Here is a 20,852-nt window from a genome sequence, read left to right as displayed (position 1 = left end):
CCGAGGCCTTCGGAAGACGCCTAATACAAGTCCTACATCGTCTTTGGGGAGGAGCTTGAGAATGGTCGGACATCTTGAATCAGAGAACAGTCAAGGGGGGATTCCAAATTAAAGCAAAGATCGTTATACCATTAATCAAAATCAATCCAAAAGCTATCTAAGCTAAGGAAAAAGCTTCCTGTATAGCGAAAGCTGAAATCTCAGAGCAATACTTCACCAAAACCGTGAACAAAGACTCCAAAATCATAAGCGTATCCATGTAGGTCTTGCCGGAAGCACGACAGAGGAAAAATTGAGGTGGTGTTGTCAAGAAGTACTGGAGTACCTGACCACAGATGGCGCTGGTGAGTACACCCCCCTCTTGTATAGCGATCGCTGGCGTATCCCGTCCGTAGAATTCTGTCGGGCAACGGAGTTGACAGCTACATGATTATCGGGTAAGATTAATATTGAAAAATACAAATTATCTACGAATTTGTCATTTGTTCCGTAACTGGAATACAAACCACGCTATTTAATAGGGGTGACTCACCCATTAGGAAAGGTGGACGTCCCAGCCACTCAGGCTTTTGCCTTTGCCCGGAGACTCCTTATTTGAGTGTGTAAGCACCCAAGAAATAAGGAGTCCCTGCACCTCGCTAAAACCTTGCTACGCAAGGTTTGCGGCCTATGCAAGCTGTGTGACTCGTCCTAGAAAGTTGTTCTGAAGTTCTTTAGATGGAAACTTGTAGACTAGGAGTTTTCCAATACCACCTTGTCAAGGTATGGGGACATAGCAGTATTAATCTTAATACTAGGAACACAAGGGAGCATGGTTTACCTGCAGTGGTTTGAGGTCAGCTATGCAGAGAACCCAGGATGCTGCTTTCCCCAAGAGAGGGGATGATGAAGAAAAGAATAAGGGCCAGTCAAACCTTTTCATTCATGCAGACTAAAACCAAGTAACAATGCCCTCAACCTTCTGCTACTTGTCCAATAAGGAGCCTGAGGTTTTAAACCAGCTGTTGTGCAGCCACCACAGGACCAATAGAGAACGTATCGAGTCTCCTGTGGGTCACTTCTTGCAGGTAGTGGGATGTGAACGTTGTTTGACGTTTCCACACCCCAGCTTGAAGAACCTGCGTCACTGAAAAATTTCTCTTGAGGGCCAGGGACATAGCTATGCCCCTGACATCATGTGCTTTGGGGCGACGTGACGGAGGAGGGTCTGGATTCAGTGCCAGGTCAATGACCCTGCGAATCCATGAAGAGATGGTGTTCTTGGTGACCCTCCTCTTAGTCCTTCCTGTGCTGACGAATAGTGCTGGCACACAAGGATGGGCTGCGGCTGTTCTTTTGAGGTACAGCCTCAAGCTCCTTACTGGGCATAGTAAGAGATGGTCTGGGTCTTCTGTTACAGTACGGAGACTAGAAATCCGGAAGTAGTCGAATCAAGGATCCGCTACTCCTGGATTCAGAGTCTTAGCAATAAACTCAGGAACAAAGCTGAACGTTACCTCCCCATATCCCCTTGAATGGGCAATGTCATACGAGAGACCATGAAGTTCGCCGACTCGCTTGGCTGAGGCCAAAGCTAGCAGGAACACAGTCTTCCAGGTTAGGTGGCGATCTGATGTCTGGCGTAATGGTTCATAGGAAGGTCTCTTAAGAGACCTGAGAACTCGAACCACGTTCCATGGGGGAGGTCTCACTTCCGACTGAGGGCAGGTAAGTTCATAACTACGTATGAGTAGAGAAAGTTCTAGCAATGAGGAAATGGCCATTCCTTTCAGCCTAAAGGCGAGACTTAAGGCTGAACGATAGCCTTTCACTGCCAAAACTGAAAGGCGCATTTCTTCACGCAAATACACAAGGAACTCAGAGTGGAGAGATACCCCTTCCACGACACCAACCACAGAAGACTTTCCACTGCCTGGTAGACTGCTGCTGAAGACTTTCGCAGGTGTCCAGACATCCTGATCGCAACTTGTTGCAAAAATCCTCTCTCAGAGAGGAGATGCTGGATAGTCTCCAGGCGTGAAGCTGTAGTGAACCTACGGCTTTGTGGAAGATGTTGGCACGTGGTTGTTTGAGTAGATTGTGTCATGGAGGGAGTTCTCTCGGTGGCTCCGTTAGGAGTTGCAGAAGGTCCGGGAACCATTCTGCATGATGCCATAGCGGAACTATGAGGGTCATTGAAAGATTGACCGATGTTCTCGTCTTGTCGAGTACCCTCCTCATCAGACAGAACGGGGGAAAGGCGTAAACGTCGATGTTGTCCCACCGTTGTTGGAAAGCATCTTGCCAGAGAGCCTTGGGGTCTGGGAATAGGGAACAGTACAGCGGGAGCCTGAAGTTCAGGGCCATTACGAAGAGGTCCACAGTCGGAAATCCCACAAAGCCACGACTTCGTTGGCTACTAGATGATCCAAAGACCACTCAGTGCTCACTATCCGAGATGCTCTGCTCAGGTTGTCGGCGAGCACATTCCTCTTGCCCGGAATGAAGTGTGCTGATAGTGGTATTGAGAGGATTTCGGCCAATCTCAGTATCTCTACTGCAAGATGGGAAAGTTGCTGCGAAAAAGTACCTCCTTGTTTGTTGATGTAGGCCACTACTGTGGTGTTGTCGCTCTTCACCACCACAGAGTGACTTTTCAGGTACTGTTGGAACTGTTGAAGGGCTAGAAAGACGGCCTTCGTCTCTAGGAGATTTATGTGGAGGTACTTTTCTGACTCTTGACCAGAGGCCTGAGGTCGTGTGGTGCAGCACGTGGGGCCCCAACCTTTTTTTTGAAGCATCCAAAAACAGCATCAAATCAGATCCACTCCTTTTCGTAGGTTCTCGTCTGCCACCCACTACTGGCGACCCGTCAGTTCCGCTGGTCCCATGGGGATCTGGATGTCCGGGGAGTCTTACGCTTGATTCCACCTGGACTTCAGTCACCACTGGAGGGATTCTCATCCTGAGGCGACCATTGGGAACTAGACGGGCCAGCGATGAAAGGTGACCGAGGAGACGTAACCACGATTGGGCTGGAAGTTCTCGTCTGAGAAAAGGTCTTACGACCTTCCTCAGCCTTGCTATCCTGTCCTCTAATGGGAAGACCTTGTGGAGAGTGGTGTCTATAATCATGCCTAGGTATACCTGTCTTTGAGAGGGAAGCAGTGAAGACTTCTCGAGATTTACCATGATCCCCAGATCTTGGCAAAGTCTCAGAAGTTTGTCTCGGTGTTGAAGAAGGGTCGACACCGAGTCTGCTAGGATTAACCAGTCGTCCAGATAACGGAGGAGATGGATGCCGATCCTGTGTGCCCAAGACGATACTAGGGTGAACACTCTGGTGAAGACTTGTGGTGCTGTGGAGAGACCGAAGCACAGCACCTTGAACTGATACTTTCTGTTGTCTAGGCTGAATCTTAAGTACTTCCTTGAAGACGGATGGACTGGGATCTGGAAGTACGGGTCCTTTAGGTCCAGTGTGCACATGAAGTCTTGTGGTCTTACTGCTAGTCTGACCGTGTCCGCCGTCTCCATGCTGAACGGAGTTTGTTTGACAAACTTGTTCAGAGCTGAGAGGTCGATGACTGGTCTCCAGTCTCCAGACTCCTTCACAAGAAAGAGTCGACTGAAGAAGCCTGGGAATCAGTCGAGGACCTCTTGGAGAGCGCTCTTCTTCAACAGGGTGTGGACTTCTGCCCAAAGGGCTTGCCCCCTTGGCGATCCCATGGCAAGGGAGTTCAATGACACAGGATTCCTGGTCAGGGGAGGTAGAGATGTTATGAACGGGACGCGATATCCTAGACTGATCACGGAGATTGTCCAGGAATCGGCCCCGAGTTGCTTCCACCTGTTTGAGCAACTTTGTAGGCATCCCCCCACTGGTGGACATCAGGGGGACTGCCTATTCTAGTGTTTGCGGCCTCGGCTGCTCCCTCTAGGATTCTTGCCTTCCCGGGAGGACTATTTGCCTTTCCTTTCTTTGACAGGAGAGGGGTTAAACACCAAGGTCTTCGCTGCTGTTGTCGTCGTAGTGGTCTTGACTGGACGGGACTGCTGTGATGCTGGAGGCTTATAGGGCTTGGATGTTAAAGCCCTATGAAGGAGGGAGTCTTGATGAGACTTCCTCCACCTCTCAGCAGCATGTTCCACATCCTTAGGCTCAAACAAGACGGATCGCTCTAGGGAGGAATGTCTGAGCCTATTGATCCCAGCGCTAGGGACCTTCTGATGGAATCTCTCAGCTACTGCGTCCCGACGTTTCAGGATGGTATTTGCCCACAAGTTCGAGACTTGGTGGGCCAGAAACTCGATCGTGCGAGTACCTGAGAGAAGGAAGGTTTCCATAGCTTTCCTGGTACGTTCTTTGGAGAAGTCCTCATAACTTATCAGGATACCTAAGGTCCCCAACCAGATATCGAAAGCACACTTCGCAACTTTCTCCTGGTTGAGGATCTCAGCTGCCGAGAATTAGACCAGCCGGTTGGAGAGGGAGAGCTAAACAAGGCTCCTCCAGGATCTCAAAGTACCTCCTCTGGTGTACGCGAGGAGGTGGGAGGAGCTTGTTAGTGGCACCGGAACGGTTGGAGGAGGACATCTCGGAGAGCTGTTGCGAGAACTTTTCCCTAGTACTCTTAACCCCTTAAGACCAGGGCAGTGCTGCACTGGTCTTGGAGAGTTTCCGAGTACCAAAGATACGGTCCAAGACAGTGTCCTTGCCCTCTCGAGGAGGGATCTCTGGGTCGGAGAACCCGTCGAGAGCCCTCATAAATCTCTGGGTCGGAGAACCCGCCGAGAGCCCTCAGAGTCAGAACTTGCCAAAACGCATGTTCTGACTCCTGCTGGTCTCCTCCTACTGTAGGACTTGCAGCGAAGTCTCCTTCTATCCCCAAAGGCTCTTCTTGAGGAGAGTCGCGGACATTCGCCGAGTGGCTAGCTGGCTCTATCCTAGTCCTAGTAGAGGACTTCAGCAATGTTTTGGACTCCTTAGATTCCTTCCTGGGAAGGATGTAGGACTCCAACATTGACGAGAGTGGCATGTTCCTTTCAATCCCCGACTGAGTAGACCCCTCGGGGCGAGGAGAGGCTTCCCCCATTGGTGCGATGGGGGAAAGTCTATCTTCACGTGATTCCCTTGGGGACGGGAAATCTTCATCCGAAAGGGAAGGAGAGGCAGTCTGAGGGAAAGGAGGAACCTGCCTCGAAGGTCTGCGTGGAGTCAGTTTCACCCTTGGGGAAGTGCCGCGTCTGGAACTCCTCTTTTTCTCTTCAAAAGGGTAGAAGCAGCCATGGTTCTGTGTCCCAAATCAGAGAAGACAAGCTTGAAAGCCTGCTTTACTGCTCTGATCAGTGCACCGAACCAAAGCTGTTGGGTGGGACGCGCTGTCAGACATACCCTTTGAAGGGACGTGGATTGAAGGCTCCCTGGGAGGAGTCACCATCATTGGTGGGTTCGCCTGTGGTGGCTTTGGGATCCTGGACCCCTCTGGATGTTTCCCTTCTCCCACAATGCGCGGTGGTATGCGCTTGCGGGGAGGGGAATGACATGATGGCAACCTTACCGTGCGTCGTTCAGTAGTCTCGCGCATGGGAGGATATCGATGCTTGCGCGAGGGAGAATAATGGCGCTCGCGCGTGGGAGAATAATGGCGCTCGCGTGTAGGAGAATGTTGGCGCGTGGGCACAGTTTGTGCAGGAAAACGTGGGCGCATATGCACATGAGGGCACGCATAGCGCGTGATGGAGCGTATGCGCACGTTGGCGCATACGCCCTTGATGCCCTGTGTTAGGGTTTAGTGATGGGGCCTGACGAGCTACCAAGGAGCGTTCGTCAGGTCTCGTTGGCGTGTAGCGCGTATGTTGTTGGCGCGCAATAGCGTGCTTTGGTGGAGCCTTGTTAGGCATGTAGAAATGGCGACGGCAGGTCGGTAGGTCTGTCGGATGGAAGGTCGACGTGTCCTTTATAGGGACTACCTTCCACCAAAGGAGATCGCGAACGATCTGCAGAAAGGTCCAGGACCAATGCAGGAGCAGTGATGGATGATTGGTCTCGAGGTTCCTCTGCGGTGGACTGCATCGAAGACGTTGAACCAAAGAGGCGCCTCCTCACCGCAGGTGAAGGAAGGCCTCTATGGCGAAGAGGAAGGTGAGCCTTCCGACGAACGGTCCCTCTGGAGGACGTTGGATCAGCAAGCTGACCTTCTGCAGTTCTCCAAATAGGAGTCTCTGTAAGTGAACTCTCCCGAGGGGGAGAAACACTAGCAGGTGAGACTGACGATGGAACGGGAGAAACTAAGCCGTCAGCTACCTTAGAGTTTGGAGTGGCAGAGGTGATGGGTGATACCGCATTGGATACCTCTGACACCACAACGTTGACAAGAGACAGAGGATCAAACTCTGAAGGTGACGACGATTGCTTGGCAGCGGCACCCAATCGGATGTAGTTAAGGAAAACCTCCTTGGAGGGCAAACCCGTAAGCCCCAAGGAGGATCAAAGCTGAAAAAGGGAGGTTAGTGACATATCCTCCACCGGGGGGAGAGGTGAAGCAGCTTCGCTAGGGGAAGCTACGTCATCTCTCGAGTCCCGAGGTTGGTTAACAATACATCGGTCTACGCTACCACTCGACGGTCTCTCAAAAGAGACTGACCGAGTGGGAGCTTCGGAGGAGGTTTGGGCAACGGAAGATGAGGCCTTGGGTTTTTCTCCTTTTGAAGCAACCTTCGAAGGAGAAATATCCCATTTGGACTTATTCTTCCATCGTCGCAAAAACCTCTCCCACTGGGAGGTAGACCACTCCCTACACTCACTACACTTGCTGTTGTTATCACACTGTTGGCCCCTACAAGAAGGACAAAGGGCATGAGGATCAGTCTCGACCGCCGACATGAATGTTCCACAGGGGCGGTCGGGAAACCCAGGGCAGGTGCGCATGATTGCAGAGGCTAACTTCACATATACAGAACAAGAAAAAGAAAAGACAAAAGCAATTAAATGGCAGCCAAATGACGGCGAGGACGAGAGCGGACACATCTGACCACCATCTGAGCAAAGTGAGCTCAAGCACAGGTGTGTGAAAGGTGGGGGTAGCAAGCTACCCTCCCCTATCCCCGCTAACTAACGGGTGGGTAGTAAACCTTCGTTAAAAATTAATGGCTCGTTTTTCAGCTACGCCGAAAGTAATACCCCTATTAAATAGCGTGGTTTGTATTCCAGTTACGGAACAAATCACTGTTCTAAAATGGCATGGCTTTTATGCTGCAAAATAAGATCCTTAGAATATACTGTTGAGCCTTACAAAATATTTCAGAATAAGGACACTGTATACAGAACAGGACAATACTGCTCAACATACCGTTTGTAAACATTCAATAACTTTCGACATGTATGTTTTCTGAACCTCATAAGGTTCAAATGGAAATCGAACCGGAACTCCATTGAGAATTACTTCTGGCATGATAAATTTGTGAGCCAAATCAAACTACTTGCACAGCAGTTCAAGCATCACTGACTAAAATACAGCTTCTCTGAAAAAAAAAAAATCATATATTAGGAAGGAATTTTGGTTACATTACATCAACTTATGTAAGTAGAGAATAAAATCAAAATAAAATCTGCACAGTAAAATAGCTATTAATCAGAACAACACGAGTGTAAACAACTTTAAAATGACAAAATTCTTTAAATAATAAGACAAATTCGGAGATAATTTGTATTTTTCCTAACTATACAAACCTTAGCTATTTAAAGTGGGTAATTACTTTTGGCGTAGCTGAAAGGACGAGCCATTAAAATTTTAACGAGGGTTTACTACCCCACTGCTAGTTAGCGGGGGGGTAGGGAGGGTAGTTAGCTACCCTCCCCCCTCGCACACCTGTGTTGTAAGCTCACTTTGCTTAGAGGTAGGACTTCATGGGGGACAGGGCTGGCGGGCAAGTTTGATTAAATAGGTAAGGTTTGTATAGTTAGGAAAAATACAAATTACAGTATCTCCGTATTTGTCATTTGTTCCGTAACTGGAATACAAACCAAGCTATTTAAAGTGGGTGACTTAACCCTTAGGAAGGGTGGAATAAGTCCCAGCCATACTGGCTTTTGGCTTTGACCGGGGACTCGTTATCTGAGTGTGTCAGCATTCAACAATAAAGAGTCCCTGCATCTCGCTCGCACCTTGCTATGCAAGGGCTGCGGCCTACGTAAGCCGTGTGTGAAGGAAAAAAGTATGACTCGTCCTAGGAAGTTGACCTGAAGTTCTTTAGATGGAAACTTTAGGCTAGGACTCTCCCAATACCACCTCGTCAGGGTATGGGGACGCGACAGTATTAACTTAATACTAGGAACACAAGGGAACATGGTTTACCTGCAGTGGTTTGAGGTCAGCTGTGCAGAGAACCCAGGATGCTGCTTTCTCCAAGAGAGGGGAGGATTAAGAAAAGAATAAGGGCCAGACACACCTTTTCTTTCATGCAGACTAAAACCGGGTAACAATGCTCTCAACCTTCTGCTACTTGTCCAATAAGGAGCCTGAGGTTTAAACCAGCTGTTGTGCAGCCACCACAGGGCCGATAGAGAACGTATCGAGCCTCCTGTGGATCACGTCTTGCAGGTAGTGGGCTGTGAAGGTCGTTTGACGCTTCCACACCCCTTCTTGTAGAACCTGCGTCACTGAGAAGTTCTTCTTGAAGGCCAGGGATGTAGCTACTCCCCTGACATCATGAGCTCTAGGATGACGGGATGGAGGAGGGTCAGGATTCAGGGACAGATGGATTGCCTTTCTTGGTAACCCTCCTCTTCGATCTCCCAGTGCTAACAAACAATGCCTGCACTTGGGGACGAACTGCAGCTGTTCTCTTCAGATATAGCCTCAGACTCCTTACTGGGCACAGTAGGAGATGGTCTGGGTCATCTGTTACGGAACGAAGACTCGAAATCCGGAAGGAGTCGAACCGAGGGTCAGGCGCTCCCGGATTCTGAGTCTTGGCAATAAACTCAGGGACGAAGTTGAATGTTACCTCCCCCCATCCCCTTGAATGGGCGATGTCATACGAGAGACCATGAAGTTCGCTAACTCGCTTGGCTGACGCCAAAGCTAGTAGGAACACCGTCTTCCAAGTCAGGTGGCGATCTGAAGCCTGGCATAATGGTTCGTAGGGAGGTCTCTTAAGAGACCTGAGAACTCGAACCACGTTCCATGGAGGTCTCACTTCCGACTGAGGGCAGGTAAGTTCATAACTACGTATGAGTAGGGAAAGTTCTAGCGAAGAAGAAATATCCATTCCTTTGAGCCTGAAGGCTAGACTTAAGGCTGAGCGATAGCCTTTCACTGCCGAGACTGAAAGGTGCATTTCTTCTCACAAGTACACGAAGAACTCCATTATTGCTGGTATAGTGACATCGAGTGGAGAGATACCCCTCCCACGACACCAACCACAGAAAACTCTCCACTTCACCTGGTAGACCCCTAAGGATGACTTTCGCAGGTGTCCAGACATCCTTTCCGCAACTTGTTGCGAAAATCCTCTCTCTGCGAGGAGATGCTGGATAGTCTCCAGTCGTGAAGCCGAAGCGAAGCTACAGCTTTGTGAAAGATGTTGGCGTGTGGTTGTTTGAGTAGCTCGTGTCGAGGAGGGAGTTCTCTCGGTGGCTCCTTAAGGAGTTGCAGAAGGTCCGGGAACCATCCCGCGTAATGCCACAGCTGAGCTATGAGAGTCATCGAGAGGTTGACCGATAGTCTGGTCTTGTCGAGTACCCTCCTCATCAGACGGAACGGGGGAAAGGCGTATACGTCGATGTTGTCCCACCGTTGTTGGAAAGCATCTTGCCAGAGAGCCTTGGGGTCCAGGACTGGGGAGCAGTACAGCGGCAGTTTGAAGTTCAACGCTATCGTGAACAAATCCACAGTCGGGGAACTCCACTAGGTCAGGACTTTGTCGGCTACTTGACGATCCAAAGACCACTCGGTACTCAGTATCTGAGATGCTCTGCTCAGACTGTCGGCGAGCACATTCCTTTTGCCCGGAATGAAGCGAGCCAAAAGTGGAATCGAGTGGACTTCGGTCCATCTCAGTATCTCTACTGCAAGATGGGATAGCTGTTCTGAAAAGTTACCTCCCTGCTTGTTGATGTAAGCCACTACTGTAGTGTTGTCGCTCATCACCACAACCACAGAGTGACCCGCCAGGTGCTGTTGGAACTGTTGAAGGGCCAGAAAAACGGCCTTCATTTCTAGCAGATTTATATGGAGGCACTTTTCTGATTCTGACCACAGACCTGAGGTCCTGTAGTTTAGAACGTGGGCCCCCCACCCTTTATTTGAGGCGTCCGAAAACAGCATCAAATCCGGGTGGAGGACAAGAAGATTCACTCCCTTTCGTAGGTTCTCGTCTGCCACCCACCACTGAAGATCCGTCCGTTTCGCAAGACCCATAGGGATCAAGACATCCGGGGAATCATGTCCTTGACTCCACCGGGACTTGAGTCGCCATTGCAGGGATCTCATTCTGAGACGACCGTTGGGAACTAGACGGACCAAGGATGAGAGATGGCCGAGGAGACGTAACCACGATTGGGCTGGGAGTTTGTCTCGTCTGAGGAAAGGACTTGCGACCTTCCTCAGCCTTGCTATCCTGTCGTCTGATGGGAAGGCTTTTTGGAGATTGGTGTCCAATATCATGCCTAGATATACCAGTCTTTGGGTAGGAAGCACTTCTCGAGATTTACCATGATCCCTAGATCATAGCAAATCCCCAGAAGTTTGTCTCGGTGTCGAAGAAGGGTTGACTCCGAGTCTGCTAGGATCAGCCAGTCGTCCAGATAACGGAGGAGAAAGATGCCGATCGTGTGTGCCCACGAAGATATCAGGGAGAACACTCTGGTGAAAACCTGAGGTGCTGTTGAGAGACCGAAACACAGCACCTTGAACTGGTAGATCTTGTTGTCTAGGCTGAATCTTAGGTACTTCCTTGAAGACGGATGGATTGGGATCTGGAAGTACGCGTCCTTCGGATCCAGTGTGCACATGAAGTCTCTCAGTCTCACTGCGAGTCTGACCGTGTCTGCCGTCTCCATGCTCAACGGGGTCTGCTTGACAAACCTGTTCAGAGCTGAGAGGTCGATGACTGGTCTCCAGCCTCCAGACGCCTTCTTTACAAGAAAGAGTCGCGGGCGCGCAGGAGGGCGCTCATCTGGAACAGAAGTTCTGGCAGTGGGCGCGCGATGGAGACTGCGGGCGACGGCACGTAGGCGAGGGATGGCGAGCAGGCGAGATCCGGTGGCGCGTCGGCGATCGTGGAGGAGAGCGCTGACGAGCAGGGGAGGATGAAGACTTCCCTCTGGAGCCCTGATCCGAAGATCGAGGGCGAGCAGGAGAGCGCTGGCGCACAGGAGATCGGTGACGATCAGGAGACCGAGGGCGTCCATGGCGTGCATCAGGCTGAGGGTACGCAGAGGTCCGTTCGAGCAGGAGATCGTGGGCGCGTAGTCTCTGGAACTGCCGGGCGAGCAGGAGATCGTGGGCGAGCAGGAGATCGTGGGCGAGCAGGAGATCGTGGGCGTGCAGGAGAGTGCTGGCGAGACGAGACTGCAACAGGAGGGCGCTCGCACATAGTACTGCACTGGCGCGCAGGCGAACGTTGGCGCACAGGGGAAACCTGGAGCTTAAGGGACTTACACACAATATGTGAAAGCCCCTTTTGCCCCGAAGGGACCGGTGCCCGTTGGAAAACGGGATGGGTTAGCGCCCACAGCGCATCTGCAGCCAGGAGGGGCGAGAGCAGGTCAGCAGGTCTGGCAGGAGAAGGAGATCGCGAACGATCTGCGGAGAGGTCCAGGTCGAAAGAAGTAGCAGGAACGGTAGCTGAAGGAAGAGGTTCCTCTGCGGGGGACTGCGAGGATGAAGATCCGAAGAGGCACCTCCTAACACCCTTGTGAGGAGAAGGAAGACCTCGGCGACGAAGAGGAAGGCGAGCCTTACGTCTGATACGTCCTCTGCGAGCAGCAGGCAAACCATCGGCAGTCCTCCGAAGAGGAGTCAGTGAACTCCCCCGGGGGAGAGAATCACCCGCAGGAGAGACCGTTGGACTTGGTTCCTCCCTCGAAAGATGTTCGGAGGGGGGAGCTAAGCCTTCAGCTACAACAGGAGCAGGGGTTTGAACACACTCATTGGAAGCCTCTGCCACAACAGCCTCGACAATAGACAGAAGGTCAACCTCTGCTACCGCCGGTGACTGTTTGACAGCTGCTCCCAACCTGATCATGTCAAACAGGGCTTCCTTGGAGGGCGAGCCCCGAAGCCCCAAGGAAGCCCAAAGCTAAAAAAGATCATCATTATTAACATCAGCATGAGGAAAAATAATTAAATCCTCCCCCGGGGGAGGAGGAGCTGCCTTGTTATGGGAGGCAACTCCCTCTCCCAAACCCCAAGATCGGTCAAAAGTACAGCCTACGCTACCACTCGACGGCCTCTCGCAAGAAGCCGACCGAGTGGGAGCTTCGGAGGAGGTTTGGGCCACGGAAGAAGAGCCCTTAGGATTTTCCTTCTTCAAAGAAACCTTTGAAGGAGAAATATCCCGTTTGGACTTCTTCTTCCGGCGCCGGGAAAACCTCTCCCACTGGGAGGTAGACCACTCCCTACATTCAATACATACGTTACCACTATCACACCGTTGACCCCTACAATAAGGGCATAAGGTGTGTGGATCCGTGTCTATTGAAGACATGAAGGTCCCACAAGGGCGGTCAGGTAACCCAGGGCACTTCCTCATTGTAGAGGCCAACTTCACAACACTCTAGAAAAGAAAAAGCAAAAAGCATAGATTAAATGGCAAAGTGGGCTTACAACACAGGTGTGTGAGGGGGGAGGGTAGCTAACTACCCTCCCTACCCCCCCGCTAACTAGCGGTGGGGTAGTAAACCCTCGTTAAAATTTTAATGGCTCGTCCTTTCAGCTACGCCGAAAGTAATTACCCACTTCAAATAGCGTGGTTTGTATTCAAGTTACGGAACAATTGTATTTTTCCTAACTAACTAACCCAAGTCCTTTACATATGAGAATAACAGAGAAGCTTGAATACTGTACAGCAGTTAAAAATTATAACAACCGATAAGTAGTTTCTTTAGTATGGAGGCCAGAGCCCCCTGCTGGCTAACTGACATGCCACTTCAATAGCAACTGAGACTTTCTAGGGGGTTGGTGCTGGCAGGAAAGTATAAGTAAAGAACTCGGGTTTATATACTGTAGTTTGGAAAATCCAAATTACTTTAAAAATTTGTCATTTCCTCCTACACAAATACAAACCATAGTTCTTTACATAGAAGACTTATCCTAGTCAGGAGGAAAACTTGACTTGGGATACTCAAAACTCTTGCATCTGGGATACTGAAAGAGTTAAGGATCCTACCACCTAGTGTACCAGAGGTTTAGTAATACCAACGGGTTCACGGCCCTGGCTTCAATCGTTGTTCTGAGCTGAAAATCTCTGTTGCATATCTAGAAAAGATATTTGATGGGCTTGCTTGAATCACATAGTATGGCACACACATATGATTACCGGATTGCCTGGTTATGTTACACACCCCCTTGCAAATAATGTAGGGAAAAACTCTTCTGTCCCAAACTGAGTAGGATTTACCTATTATCCCTTTTACCCCAAATGGACGTACTGGTACGTTTCACAAAACGCATCCCTTTACCCCCATGGACTTACTGGTACGTCCTTGCAAAAAACTGCTTTTTATATTTTTTTTGCATATTTTTGATAACTTTATGAGAAACTTCAGGCATTTTCCAAAAGAATGAGACCAACATGACCTCTCTATGATGAAAATTAAGGCTGTTAGAGCAATTTAAAAATATATATTGCAAAATGTGCTTGGAAAAGAAAAAGGCGTGGGGGTTAAGGGTTGGAAAGTTCCAAATAGCCTTGGGGTAAAAGGGTTAACAAGATCGAGTTCAGCTGGCAAGGTCTTTCAAGCTGTGGCCAAAGAGAGGGGAAGATTGAAAGATTCCAAGGAAGTGGTCACAATTCAAACACCATGTGCTTTTACCCGATGTTCTTCCTGTTGCTCTCCCAGGACTTAAAAAGACCACTCGGAGCCAACTACTTGCTTCCTCCAGCTCAATTTGCCTGTCACTACTTTATTTTTGCCTGAAATGAAGCGAGCTGTCAGAGAATTCAAGTCAAGTTCCACCCACACGAGTCTCTACTACAAGAGGGGAATAGTTGCAGAGACACAGTACCTCCTTTCTCGTTTATATAAGCCATTACGGTGGTTGTGTTACTCGTCAACACTACTGAGTGACCTGCTAGAAAAAGAAAAAAATGCTGAGAGCTGGGAAGGCTGCTCTCAGCTCTAAGACATTTACAGTATTTGGTCTTAGCGCTCCTGCTCGGACTGGAGCCCTGACATCATAGGTTAATGTAGGCGAGCTCACCAACCTTCCTTGGAGATATCCATGAATGAAAGGAACTCGGGGAAGGTGTCAAGAGGGGGCAACCTTTCCGGAGTTTGACTTTTCCAACCATCATAGGTCCCTTACAGCTTCTTTCCTTATTGGCACTAATAAGAGGAAGGACATGATGTTGGGACCACTGCTCTATCAACTCCCACTGAAGCGATCAAAGGTGAAGATGAACACCAGGTACTAGGTGCTCCAAGGATGTCAGGTACCTTAGAAGTTTCAGCCAATGATGTGTCAGCAGATGGAGTTGTTGAAGGACGGGGAGAGCTAAGTTTCTTTGTAAGGATATCCTGTCCTGAAACACACAAATCTTCCTGAGGGCTTTGTCCATTCATAGGTATGAGTGTCTTTGCATGGGCACTAGCAGAGACTTATTTAGATTCACCAGGATCCCTAGATCAAAATAAAACGAAAAGAGTCTGTCTTAGCGGAGAAAAAGGGCTTCCTTCAATTCTGCCAGAATCAGCCAATCTTCCAGGTAACGAAATAGAAGAATGCCACAGGTGTGTGCCTAACCTGAAACCAGAGTGAAGGATCTTGTAAAGACTTGAGGAGCTGTCAGAAGGTTGAAGCAAAGTACCCTGAACAGGAATAATGTAGCAATATCTCTCGATATGACAAATTCGTAGATAATTTGTATATTTTTCCTAACTATACAAACTTTAGCTATTTATTAGGGGTATTACTTTCAGCGTAGCTGAAATGACGTGCCATTGAAGTTTAGGGAGGGTTAACTACCCACACCGCTAGTTAGCGGGGGGTAGGGGAGGGTAGTTTGCTACCGCTCCCACTCACACACCTATGACGTAGCTCGCTTTGCTTGGAGGTAGGACTTCAAGGGGGATAGGGCTGGTGGGCAAGTTTGTATAAATTGCTAAGGTTTGTATAGTTAGGAAAAATACAAATACAAACCACGCTATTTATTAGGGGTGACTCGCCCATTAGGAAGGGTGGACGTCCCTGCCAATCTGGCTTTTTGGCTTTACCAGAGGGCTCCTTACCTCAGCATGTCAGTACTCAAAAATAAGGAGTCCCAGCACCTCGCTAAAACATGCTTCCGCAGCCAACACAAGCTATGTGTTGAGACATATAGAAGTGTGACCGTCCAGGTATAGTTATTCCGAGTCTTTAGAAGGAAAAACTGTTGAAACCAAGAATTTCCCAATACCACCTCGCTAGGGTATGGGAACGCAACAGTATTAGTTTTAATACTACGTACACAAGGGAGCATGGTTTACCTGCAGGGGTTTAAGGTCAGCTGTGCCTTTGCACAGCTGACCCAGGATGCTGCTTTCCCCAAGAGAGGGGAGGATGAAGAAAAGAATAAGAACAAGTCAAACCTTTTCATTCACACAGACTAAAACTGGGTAACAATGACCTCAACCTTCTGCTAATTGTCCAATAAGGAGCTTAAGGTTTTAAACCAGCTATTGTGCAGCCACCACAGGACCGATAGAGAACGTATAGTCTCTCCTTGGGGTCACGTCTTGCAGGTAGTGGGATGTGAATTTAGTCTGACGATTCCAGACCCCAGCTTGAAGAACCTGCGTCACTGAGAAGTTTCTCTTGAATGCCAGGGACGTAGCTACGCCTGACGTCATGAGCTCTGGGGCGACGCGAAGGAGGAGGGTCTGGATTCAATGCATGGTCTATGACCTTGCAAATCCATGCTGAGATGGTGTTCTTGGTGACCCTCCTCTTGGTCCTAACGGCCCCCTGCGACCCCCCCTACACTGCCATATTCTAAGTTAGTCATAATAATACATACAGGTGGCTGCTATCATACATACACCCCCATTGATGGGTAAATATATGATACTTTAATTTAAAGACAAATACATGAACCATAGATTTTCCCTACTCGTTATCTTGTGTTCTATGCATTTCTGACCTTGATTATTGGGGCAAACCACCCGTTCAAGTGTTTTTGGATCCCCTTATATAAAGACAATTATGGGGGACACCAGTGGGAAACCGGTTTTTTTTTTTCAAGTGGGGAAATGTCATAAACGAGTGATTTACAGCAATAATAATGGGCAGAAATGCAAAATAAGCATAAGATAACCAGTTGAAAAAATATATGGTTCATGTAAATAGCTGAAAACTGGCCAAACATGATTATTTAACACTTTTGAGATTTGTAAAAGGGTACAGAACCTAACAAACCCACCTAACCTAACTTAGTAGTTCCCAGGTCACAACCCCTAGCCAGGGGGCAAGCCCCCCAGATCCCCCTTAACAGGTCACAAACCTTCCCAGGTCACAACTGCTAGCCGGACCCCCACCCCTTCCCAGGTCACAACCGCTAGCCGGACCCCCACCCCTTCCCAGGTCACAACCGCTAGCCAGACCCCCACCCCTTCCCAGGTCACAACCGCTAGCCGGACCCCCACCCCTTCCCAGGTCACAACCACTAGCCAGACCCCCACCCCTTCCCAGGTCACAACCGCTAGCCGGACCCCCACCCCTTCCCAGGTCACAAACAAAGTAAATCACAAAATAGTCATTACAATATGATAAAGTCAATCACAAATGAATCCTTCCATTATGAAAAAATATGCAATATGAAACGTTAAATACTTTGAACGAACAAGGTAAAACGACAGTGGAGGTCCTGTAGAGAGTGGGCTTCCCCTGCTGTATGGGACTGGAAAAGTAGCCATCAAAATAAAGTAAAGTAAATCACAAATAAAGACCTTTGTGGCTTTATTTTGCTGTTACTTTTTAATTTCACATGAGTAACAATAGCTTTACACTAAATGGAGAGAATTTCCATCATAATCAATTGCCGACATAAACGAAATTACACTAAATTTTGAAATAGATCGACGTTTTTACATGATGGTGGTCAAGTTGAAACTGAAGACGAAGGTGGGAAAAAAATGGCTATTGAAGAACATCCGGGAACTTATAAAGAAGTACTTGTAAGCTGTTAATTGGTTTAAAAAAAAAAAAAAAAAAAAACCACCTTATAAATAAAACATTGTAAATACACAGAAAGCTCCGCAATCCATGGGAAATAACGCATGCGCAATAAGTCTCCTTCTGCCTCTCAGATGTAAAACATACAGTGAAAAACATACTTCACATTTTAATAGACTGATATGCAAGTTACTATGCCCCAGGCCCCATTAAACATACAGAGAAAAAAACTTACCAGAATAGTCCATTTCTTATAGCCAAATCCAGTTTCACTAGAAATTAAAGTGTCATATTATCCCATTGATGTAATTTTACCACATTAATTAACCTATCCTAGCACATCCCTCCTACGGTTGGCCGTCACTCGATGTCTTTTCGTACGGCTTGCTATAAGTCAAATCCCAATACCCTAGGATAATGTACCTAAAAAATTGTTCCTGTACATGTCATACTTACAAAATGGTCATAATGTGGGTAAAATTATTACTATGTCAAGGTTATTACATATCCAACATGACTTCACTTCGACCATGGCCCGTCACTCGATGTATCTTCGTAGGTCAAGCTATAAATGTTAATACCCTATGGTAATGTAACAATAAGTTGTTCCTATACATTCTATACTTACAAAATTGTCCTCATGTATAACCGATGTAACACTTAATCGGTTTTAATTATTAAAATTTAACAAAACAAGATTGAGCAGGCAAGACCTTGGCGGGCTACATCACATAATAGCTCAGATCTAACAGATGATGGTTTAAGCTTTACAACGGCACCTCGTATGAACTGTGATTCTTTCTTCAACAATTATTATTACTATTATTATTATTATTATTATTATTATTATTATTATTATTATTATTATTATTATTATTATTATTATTATTATTATTATTATTATTATTATTATTATTACTTGCTAAGCTACAACCCTAGTTGGAAAAGCAGGATGCTAATAACCCCAGGGGCCCCAACAAGGAAAATAGTCCAGTGTAAAGGAAACAAGGAAAAATGAAATAGTTTAAGGACGGTAACAACATTAAAATAAATATCTCCTGACTTATTTTCCTTTGATTTGCGCATGCATCTATTATATTTTCCTTTACATTATTTTAACTTACCCATTTAATTTTCATAACTTTCGTTCTTATTAAATGTAATGGTTTTAAATATAAATCTTCACTATATTAGAAAAGTGGACTAATTACACTATTTTATGTGGAGGATTGCTAGATGGTACTTTGATTTGAAGGGCCACAGACAAATTGTCAAATTTTCTTTCGAGTTATGCTAAACCCATGACAAAAGAAACATAATATCAGGGCCATGATCTCTTATATTCAGTAGCCGATATAGCATTATTAGGCTACTGGCAAGCATCTACACACTTTACTTGTATTTTAGTTTGTGTTGCTTCTCTGGTCCTATACTCCAGGGGGATTCTCCTCTCTACAGAACACTAAATAGTTCTTTTTTTATCGTCTACATTCCAAGGTGTTCCGCGTTTCACACCACATATTTCTCGTTTATTGGCAAATCCACATTATCGACGCCCTGAGAAAACAAGGGCGTCATCAGTTTCCTCTTGAAAGCCTTAATATCATCATTCTTTCGTGTGTCCATTGGCAGCTTATTGTATAGTCTTGGATGGAAAAAAGTGGCTTATAGCAATAATAATAACCAAATATTATAAAGAGAATAATTGTTAACAAATATATCTTAGATTAAATAAAATCAAACCATTGTTCTCTAGTCTTGGGTAGTGCCATAGCCTCTGTACCATGGTCTTCCACTGTCTTGGGTTAGAATTCTCTTGCTTGAGGGTACACTCGGGCACACTATTGTATCTCATTTCTCTTCTCTTGTTTTGTTAAAGTTTTTATAGTTTATATAGGAAATATTTATTTTGATGTTATTACTGTCCTTAAAATGTTTTATTTTTTCTTGTTTCCTTTCCTCACTGGGCTATTTTCCCTGTTGGGGCCCCTGGGCTTGTAGCATTCTGCTTTTCCAACTAGGGTTGAAGCTTAGCAATTAATACTAACAATAATGATAATAACAATATTATTATTATTATTATTATTATTATCATTATTATTATTATTATTATTATTATTATTATTATTATTATTATTATTATTATTATTATTATTATTATTATTATTATTATTATTATTATTATTATTATTGTTGTTGTTGTTGTTTTCAGTAGTTTTGATATTCCTTAGTGTAACAAAATTTCATGGGTTGCATACTTCTCCATTATTGAAATCAATAGAGGAAAGGCTAACAGATTTAATGGTGTACATAGTGATATATGCTTGCTTTTAACACTTATTAGTTTGGATTATGCTTGCTAATGACACGTTTATGTTCTATGTACAAGATATGACATTAACATTACTTGAATGAAGGGATTGTTTGAACAAGTATCTGGTGGTTATCTAATCATGAAACCCCTATCACATTATCCATTATAAGGTTAAAATACTTCTTTTTTTTATCTTGACTATAGACTCCTTTAGTATGCTAATAAAATATCAGTACTTGCATAAAAATTGGGCCACTCTCGCAGTCTTCCTTTATCCCCGCAAGCTTTTCTGCATTTACAGTATATGCACGCATGCATATATATATATATATATATATATATATATATATATATATATATATATATATATATATATGTGTGTGTGTGTGTGTGTGTGTGTGTGTGTGTATATATATATATATGTATGTATGTATGTGTGTGTGCTTTCGTATGAAGTTATATATTCCATGTATATACACACACATCTATATATATATATATATATATATATATATATATATATATATATATATATATATATATATATCTCATCGGCCATTAATAGTCCACTACAGGAAAAAGGCCTCTGACATGTCCTTCCACTCCCGACCTTTGCTACTTGTACTGTATTATTCTTTGGTTAGGCTATACTTAATTAGTTTAGATGTTGTGATGGCCAGCAAAACCTTCAACGTGTTTCTCTTGCAACTAACAGTAATGGAACTGGTGTTTACATCACATACAATTATTTATCTCCTTTTTCAATCATTACTTGCTCAATTAGAAACTGAAGCCTACCAATTATTTCAGTTTTAAGTCCGATTGCACAGTCCTAGAATTATTTGATACGTTACAGTACCACTTAACTGTCACAGGCGCTTATACAGTAATGCTAATCTGAAACCACGATGAAACAGCCAAACATCTTACAGATTCTACGCCTTACTATTATTTTGCAAAGAGCCATTGGTTCATGGTTGTTTCATTGGCGAGGGCACCAGCCACCCATTGAGATACTACGAATAGAGAGTTATTGAGTACTTTGACTGGACACAGTACTAAATTGGGTCCTTCTTTCTGGTTACTGCTCATTCTCCTTTTGCCTACACATATACATAATAGTATGGCCTATTCCTTACATATTCTCCTTTGTCCTCATGCATCTGACAACACTGAGATAA

General features: G+C 46.1%; 1 protein-coding gene across 1 annotated transcript in view; it reads right to left on the bottom strand.

The window, feature by feature from the left end:
- Positions 1-18,107, bottom strand: part of Rtel1 (Regulator of telomere elongation helicase 1) — a 265,901-nt gene extending 247,794 nt beyond the window's left edge. The window contains exons 1-2 of the mRNA XM_068351830.1: positions 17,986-18,107; positions 7,332-7,503 (exon numbers count right to left, since the gene is read on the bottom strand). Coding sequence (XP_068207931.1) covers positions 7,332-7,433 — 102 coding nt within the window. The 5' untranslated portion in view covers positions 7,434-7,503; positions 17,986-18,107. The remainder of the gene's footprint in view (positions 1-7,331; positions 7,504-17,985) is intronic.
- Between the last annotated feature and the right edge of the window lie 2,745 nt (positions 18,108-20,852).

Source organism: Palaemon carinicauda, chromosome 28 (genome assembly GCF_036898095.1).
Source record: "Palaemon carinicauda isolate YSFRI2023 chromosome 28, ASM3689809v2, whole genome shotgun sequence".
NCBI classification, from domain to species: Eukaryota; Metazoa; Arthropoda; class Malacostraca; order Decapoda; family Palaemonidae; genus Palaemon; species Palaemon carinicauda.
The sequence above is the reverse complement of the archived record's forward strand: the minus strand, read 5'-3'. Positions and strand labels throughout refer to the sequence as shown.